This window comes from Camelina sativa, chromosome 8 (genome assembly GCF_000633955.1).
Source record: "Camelina sativa cultivar DH55 chromosome 8, Cs, whole genome shotgun sequence".
NCBI classification, from domain to species: domain Eukaryota; kingdom Viridiplantae; phylum Streptophyta; class Magnoliopsida; order Brassicales; family Brassicaceae; genus Camelina; species Camelina sativa.
The window spans coordinates 5,249,780-5,258,417 of record NC_025692.1 but is presented as its reverse complement, the minus strand read 5'-3'; the positions used below and the strand labels follow the sequence as shown (position 1 = coordinate 5,258,417).

The 8,638-nt window shown below is 39.1% G+C and overlaps 1 protein-coding gene across 1 annotated transcript; it reads left to right on the top strand.

Annotated features, from left to right (window-relative positions):
- Positions 7 to 967, top strand: LOC104706255. The gene has a single exon (XM_010422432.2). It carries the CDS (start codon positions 10 to 12, stop codon positions 811 to 813), a length of 804 nt encoding a protein of 267 aa, XP_010420734.1. The 5' UTR covers positions 7 to 9; the 3' UTR covers positions 814 to 967.

The following is an 8,638-nucleotide window of genomic DNA, read 5'->3' as shown; positions in this document are numbered from 1 at the left end:
ACGGCTACAATGGCGGAAGCTAAGATGGTTTTCATGACTGAGGCGGCGTCACCACCGTCGTCAGGACCACGTATCTCCTTCTCAGCGGATTTGTCATCATCAGATAGCGACGGAGATTACATCTGTATCAACCCTGTGAACCTCATTGTCGGCAAAGAAGAAAAAGACAAGACGAACTTGGTGAAAGCTGGAGACTTTGAGTTTCTGTCTGAAAACGTAACGAGTAACCAAACGATGCTTACCGCCGACGAGTTGTTCTGTGAAGGAAAGTTACTTCCTTTCTGGCAGGTAAAGCATTCAGAGAAGCTTAAAAACGTCAACTTGAAAACAAAAGTTGAAGTCGAAGAAGAAGAAGAAGATCATAAAGTAGTGAGAGATGAGGTTGTTCATCACACCAAGGAGCAGGAGAACAACAACAACAACAACAACAGAGGAAGCTGGTTTCTTGACGACGACCCTTCTCCACGTCCACCAAAGTGCACTGTGCTGTGGAAAGAGCTTTTACGGCTGAAGAAACAGAGGACCACCACGACGACAACGGTTTCTTCAACGAGGGTATCGTCTCTATCGCCGTCTTCATCTTCAAGCTCGACATCGTCTTCTTCGAGCTCGATTGGGGATGCGGTGAAGAAGGAAGAGAGAGAGAAGGAAGGGAAGAGAGGTAAGAAAGGGTTAGAGAGGACGAGATCTGTGACTATGAGGATAAGACCAATGATTCATGTTCCTGTTTGTACTCCTTCTAAGTCCTCTGCTCCATTGCCTCCTCTGTTTCCTCTAAGGCTACACAAAAACAGAGTAGAGAGACGAACTTGATGAACATCTTTTGTGTGGTTTATATTTATCCTTCCTTAATTTGGTTGGGTTTTGTGATTGAGATCTGAGTTGTGACAGTGTAAATGTGAACATTTTCATACCCGGGAGAACAATAAAGAATTTATCATTATTGAATCCATTTTTATGCTTTTCATTATGTTTTGAGTTTCGAAAAGTCTTCTTCTTTTTGTGTATATCTGTCTGTAACTAAGGTATGTGTTTGATGAGAAAGATCAAATCTTTGGTTTATACTTAAAGATGATTTGTTAGTTTAAGATTTGAAAGGTGCGAGAAGACAAAAGAGTAAATGCCAAAGATAACGAAAGAACAAGAGCGCAGTGTATCGTGTTTGTGACAATGAATGATGAGGATTGATGTGTGCACATGCAAATTTCAGATGTTTTGTTAGCAAAAATCCACCAAAGTGACTTATGGCTCAACGTTTATAGGACAGGGTCCACTACTGGTAACTCTGGCCTAACGTTTAAAACCCAACAATCAAATTAATCCCTGACATAAAAACTCAATAATGTCCAATTCTGTAAAAGTGAAAATCAACCTTTGGCGTCTTCTTTAGATGGATCACATATGTCACTCCAATTATTTTGAGGCCACCACGCTGTCTTCTTTTATTACACAAGAAAAGTGGAGAACACAAAAATTTATAAACAAGTGTGTGGCAGTTTCTTTCTCTTTGCATTTGTTTAACCGTTCTAAGAATGAAAACAATACTTAACTATAACATGCACTTATTAGACATCTAACTTTACATTAGATGTTTTCATGTCGTGATTAGGTTGGTGACACACGGTTGAATGACCCTTCCGAGTTCCGAACCATGCTACTGAGTGGTTGACCCAACAAAAAAACACGACCCTTCAGAACCCGGGTTCGACACCCACAGAACACGACTTTTTGATTTTTTTCCTTTCTTTCTTTAGGAAACCCTAGCGTCACCACCGTGCGTCATATAATATAAGAGTAGAAAACAGAGAGCTAAAAGTGTGTCTTATTTTAAAATTACAGAGTCGTTTCGAAGATTATATGATGACCGATCTTCCAAGTGATATAGAGGACGAGGTGCTCTCTAGGCTTCCGGTGACATCTCTAGGAAAATTGCGATCGATCTGCAAAAACTGGAACACTTTGACTAAAAAAGAGAGCTTTATAAAGAAGAAGCAGAGGAATGGAATTGATGAGATGGTGGTGATGATGATGCTGGATTACAAAGTTTTCTACTTTCCTTGATGACCGTCCATCTCATCTATCCATATATAGAACGTATAGGTAATCTCCATGCAGATGGAGTGGACATATCTAGAATCTTTCCCTGCGGCGGTTTATTCTTATGCATCACCAAAAACAAAGACAAAGACTCATCTAGGCTTGTTGTTTGGAACCCTTATTTGGGACAAACAAGGTGGATTGAACCCAGTAATTCTTACCACAAATGTGAGAAGTACGCTTTCGGATACGAGAAGGAGAAGAGGAAGTACAAAATCTTGAGACTTGTGAATGAGGTCGACGGGAGTGGCAACCAAATTTGTGAGTTTGAGATGTACAGTTTAAACTCGAGTAATTCATGGAAGGTCACAGATGGTTTTGCTCCGGACTGGTGTATGCCGTTGCGATCGAGACACAGTCGCTCGTCTGTAAAGAGCAACACTTACTGGTATGTTCAAGAGAAGCGCCGACGAGGACTAGGAGAAATATCACCAAATTTCTATAAGATAGAAAAGACTTTGTATTATAAGAATAACTCTCTTATATTATTGCTTAGAAAATCTCCTCTCAAAACTAAACAATGTATGCACTCTTTTCTTACCTTTGATCACAACTCAATCAAAGATATATATAGTGCTTTCATATTCCTACTTCTATTAGAACTAGATAACTCCTAATCCTAGTAGAATTGTCCTAAGCCCTTCTTTGTCCTTAACACTCCTTTGTAAGGTAACTTGGGCCTTAAGTCTTGAAGTTTATCCAACATTTTCCCCCTTAAACTTCAACTCCTCTTTCTTCACTTCATGAACACCTATCAAGCTTCTCATTTCTTCAAACTTCATTCTAGCCAATGCCTTGGTAAGAATGTCAGCCTTCTGTTCCACTCCTGGAATGTGCTCCACACGAATAAGCTCTCTTTCAATGCACTCTCTCACAAAGAAGTATCGCTTGTGTATGTGTTTGCTTCTTCCGTGAAAAACAGGGTTCTTAGCTAACGCTATTGCAGACTTGTTGTCGACATACATCATGATTTGAGCTTCCTTCTTCCCTGTGACTTCACTCAGCAGATCCTGAAGCCATATCGCTTGCTTAGCTCCTTCTGTTACGGCCATAAACTCGGCTTCACATGAAGACATAGCAACTGTGTCTTGCTTCCTTGTACACCATGTGATCGGAGTACCACCAAAAAGAAATAAATGTCCTGTAGTACTCCTCCCATCATCTAAGTCAACATTGTGACTGCTGTCACTAAAACCGATGATCTCCTTTAAGCCTCCATGCTTATACTTGAGACCGTATGACGTCGTTCCTCTGAGATAACGCAAGATCTGTTTGATGATCTCTCCATGAGACTTCCTCGGGCTCTGCATATACCTGCTTACAACACTTACTGCAAAAGATAAGTCAGGTCGAGTGTGTAAGAGGTATCTTAAACAGCCAACATTTCTTCTGAACAGAGTAGGATCTATCTCTGTTTCATCATGCGACTTAGAGACCTGTAGCCCAAACTCCATTGGGATCACTGTTGAGTTGCAGTTTTGAAGTCCTGCTTCCTTTAAAATCCTTTGTGCATATCCTTCTTGTTTAATGGTGATACCATCAACTCCTTGATGCACCTCAATACCAAGGTAGTAGGTGAGTCTACCGAGATCAGACATCTCAAATTTTGACGACATCCCTTCCTTGAACTCCTTAATTGTTCTAAGGTTGTTGCCTGTAATGAATAGGTCGTCCACATAAACAGCAACAATTAGTAGGTCACCTCTGTTTTCCTTTCGATACACTGCAGTCTCCTTTAAACATCTCTTGAAGCTCATCTCCTTCAAGATTTGATCCAACTTAGTGTTCCAAGCTCGAGGAGCTTGTCTTAAGCCATATAGAGCTTTTGACAGCTTATAAACTCTATGTTCTTCCCCCTTGATCTCAAAACCTTCTGGTTGTTCTACATAGACGTCCTCCTTTAATTCACCATGTAAGAATGCAGTTTTTACATCCAAATGATGGATTTCCCACCCATCTGATGCAGCCATACCAATCAACATTCTTATTGTCTCCATACGGGCTACAGGGGCAAAAGCTTCTTCGTAATCAACTCCACTTTCTTGTACGTAGCCTTTGGCAACAAGCCTAGCCTTGTATTTGTTCACGGTTCCATCTGCATTCCTCTTAATCTTGAAAACCCATTTGAGACCAATTACTTTTACTCCTTGTGGTCTATCAACCAGAAGCCAAGTCTTGTTTCTGTTGATAGAATCAATCTCATCCTTACAAGCCACTCTCCACACTTGCTTTCATTTTGCTTCCTCATAGAACCGTGGCTCATCATTTATCATTAACAGTAACATCTCGCTTTCAATTGATGCTAATAACGCATAGTCATCAAGATACTTAGGAGGTTTAGATTGACGTCCTGATCTTCTTAGAGATGGTTGCTGGTCCTCATGAGCAACAACATTCTCATTATCAATTCTGTTTTCAACTCTATCTTCTTGAGTTATATCATCCTCTGATTCTGCTCTGTTTTCATCAAATCGATCTTGTTCTGCAGAATTTGATGATGTTGGTCCTTTTCCAGCATCTTTTATCTCTCCCCATTGCATAAGAAACATCCCTGGTTCTCTGCTATCTCTATTTTCTGCCCTGTTCCAGTTCCATTTATTTTTCTCATCAAAAACAACATCTCTGCTGACTACAATTCTTCTAGTTGATGGATTAAACAGTCGGTATGCCTTGGATCCAGGTTCGATACCAAGGTGAACTAACGACAGTGAACGATCATCCAACTTCTTAAGACCTGCAGCATCAGCTTTAGCATAAGCTATACACCCAAATACTCTCAGGTGATCAATGTTTGGTTTTCTCTCTCGCAAACATTCATACGGAGTGATATTGTTTAGTGCCTTAATAGGTATCCTATTGATAACATACGTACTGTGACGAACTCCTTCTCCCCACAGGTAGTTTGGAACCTCCATGGCCTTGAGGATGCTCCTTGTCATCTCCATTAGAGTCCTATTTCTTCTCTCCACTACACCATTCTGCTGCGGAGTATATGGTGCTGTCAAATGTCTCTTAATCCCGGTTGATTCACAGAAAGCATTGAATTCATATGACGTGAATTCACCTCCTCTATCCGTTCTAAGAGTAATGATTTCTCTTCCAAGTTCCTTCTCCACACTACTCTTGAACGCTTTAAAACTTCCAAACGCTTCACTTTTCTCTTTTATCAAGATCGACCACATATATCTTGAAAAATCATCCACAATAACAAAAATATATCTGTTATGTGCTAAGGTTGCAGGTGATATCGGACCGCACAAATCAGCGTGAAGAAGCTCCAATGGTTTAGAAGCTCGATACATTGTGGCTTTTGGAAAGGACTGTCTCGTTTGCTTCCCAACAAGACACGACTCGCACAGCTTCCTCTCGTCTCTAATCTCTGACAGGCCATGAACCATCTTCTGTGACGACATTGCTTTCAGAGCTTTGAAGTTAACGTGACCGAGCCTAGCATGCCACTTCCAGGTATCATCCTCGATACGAGAGTGTAGGCAGACTGGTCTTCCCACCTTGAGACTGATTTTGTACAGCCTATTAGTTGATCTCAGGACTCTCACCAACAATCTGTCGCTTGGATCATGAACTGTCAACCAGTTTTGTTTCATTCGTACATCACAACCGACTTCTGTAGCCTGTCCTAGACTCAGAATATTGCTCTTGAGGTCAGGGATATAGTAAATGTCATTTACTAGAACCTGTTCCTCACCTTTACTCTGAAAAATTATTGAGCCTTTTCCTTTTATTTCTACACAAGATCCATCTCCAAACTTCACCTTGCCTCCAATGTTCTCATTAAGCTCAGAGAAGTAATCCTTATGACCTGTCATATGATTACTGGCTCCATTGTCTAAATACCACATCCCATCCTCCTTGGTGTAGTTTCTTGGAATAATCCTCTCTTCATTCAGGTAGACAATCTCATGCAAAAACAGAGTTTTATCCGCTGTCTCTGTTTCTAAAGTCTCGACTTTGTTAGCTTCTTGATTTTTCTGAATCTTCTCCGGACACTGTGAAGCGTAGTGACCAGGTTTGTCACAACGAAAGCAAATAATGATCTTTTCCTTCTTGTCTTGTGCTTGGTTCTGTTCTGAATTAGACCGTTCCTGTGTGTTGAACTGGTAGTGAAAATTCGAATTATTTCTTCCTCTACCTCTTCCTCGATAACCTCTTCCTCCATAGCCTCTCCCTCTACCACGTCCTCTGCCTCGAAAGCTGTTGTTTCCATTGTTATAGTTCGTTTGAAACTGATCTGAGTTAGAAAACATCAGTTTTGTTTGATTTTCTTCAGGAAGTCCTTCTCCTGCAATTCTTTCTTCAAATGCTTTTAATCTTCCCACTATATCTTCGAAACTTGTGGTGTTGAGGTTGAGAACTTGTTCAAGTGAGGCTACCATATGAATGAACTTACTTCTAGGTAGACTGTTCAAGAATTTCTTCACGAGTCTTGGTTCTTCAATAACTTCACCAAGTGCTCCTGCTTTGGTTGCGATTTCAGACAGTTTCCCAGCAAAACTGTCAACCTTATCACCCTCTGTCATTCGTAGCTTCTCAAACTCTGACATGAGTGTTTGCAAACGTGCCTCCTTGACACGTTCAGCTCCAAGATTCCTAGACTGAATTGAGTTCCAAATCGCTTTAGGTGTACTCAAGTTTCCAACCTGCATGGTAAGAGCTTCCGGAATCGACTGAAACAATAAGGCGGTAGCGATGTCATTCTTTTCTGGATCATCCGATCCTGGTTCGATCGTTTCCCACACTTTTTGAATACGCAGCATGATCCTCATCCTCATGGACCACACTGTGTAATTCGTAGAAGTCAGAAGAGGGCACTGCAGAGAGATACCTTTCTCTAACTCCTTCGGACGTGATGATTCAACTATATCTCCCATAGTTGTGGTTCGATGGTCACCTCCAAAAACAGCTCTGTAATCCGATCACAACTTGATCGACTAGACCTAGAGCTCTGATACCAAATATAAGATAGAAAAGACTTTGTATTATAAGAATAACTCTCTTATATTATTGCTTAGAAAATCTCCTCTCAAAACTAAACAATGTATGCACTCTTTTCTTACCTTTGATCACAACTCAATCAAAGATATATATAGTGCTTTCATATTCCTACTTCTATTAGAACTAGATAACTCCTAATCCTAGTAGAATTGTCCTAAGCCCTTCTTTGTCCTTAACACTCCTTTGTAAGGTAACTTGGGCCTTAAGTCTTGAAGTTTATCCAACAATTTCCTAGTCTCCTTTGATTTCACAACGGAGAGATTTGAACCGCGTCTACTTCTGCCTCTCCACGCTTTCTTCTTTGATACTGTGATTCTTTCTAGTGTTAGAGAAGAGCAGCATGCTGTTCTATATTGGAATTACCGTGTACCTGGATCCGTCAAGATATGGATTACTAATAAAATTGAGCCCAATGCAAATGCAGTGTTGTGGAACAATTTCTTAGCTGTTGATACGATACCACTCATTGGTCATCCATCATTTCATAATTTCGATGGGAGTTTTTACGTTGACGAGGAGACAAAGGTAAAAACCAAGAGCGTAAGGGATACTTGAAAAAAGTGGATCTTGGCGAATTTAGAAACCAAGAGCGTTGTTGCCCATTTGTGTGCTTATGTTCCAAGCTCAGTGCAAATCCCAAACACACCCTGATCTCTTAAATTTGTTTTTGTGGTGATGCTATTATTGAGATTTGAGAGAGACACAAAAGGATATGAGTATATATGGTACTGAATTCCATATCAATCATAATGAGCTATGAATGCTATAGTGCTAATTAGTAAACCCTTTATTTTCTCCTCACTTTATCGTTTGTTCTTCTTCCCTTTTGTGTTCTACAAAGCATGCTCTCGTGCCTTGGAAGTTTACATATATACATGTGGTGGTGTGGTCACCATTTTTATAAAGAAGTGGTTCCTTTTTTTTATCTTCTCAAATTAAAGAAATACTTCTTTCTTTCTCTCTTTGATATTTTTTTTTAATTCACACTATCAAACACGTCTCCTTTGTGGCAGACCACCAAAAAGTCCAAAAGCCTCCTACTTCTATACTTTATTTTCGTTTATGTACTAGATAATTAGTCCACGCAATGCGTGGTTGTATGCATAATAGTTTTGATTATATTTTTTAAATTTTCTTAAACTAAAATATTGTTTTACTAATGTATAACCTCAAAAAAGTTATACTAATGAATGAATCTCAAAAAAATTTATAGCAATTTCTCAAAATAACACTCCCGTCAACAATTTTTTGGTATGATTATTTATTATACAAAATTTAAAACATATAAACTTTTTTATAAATAAAAAATTAACCAATTCTATAAAAAATTATTACAAATTGATTAGCTATATTAATATAAATAATAATATAGAAATTTAAACATTTTCCTAATATGAGAGAATCTATGTTTATGATCATGTTTTATAGAGGTTAAACATTGATTTAAAGATTTTTTCTTAATGACCATGTAAACATAAGACTGTAGTATAGTAAAATTGAATCAAATAAAATTATCAAAAAAATTATT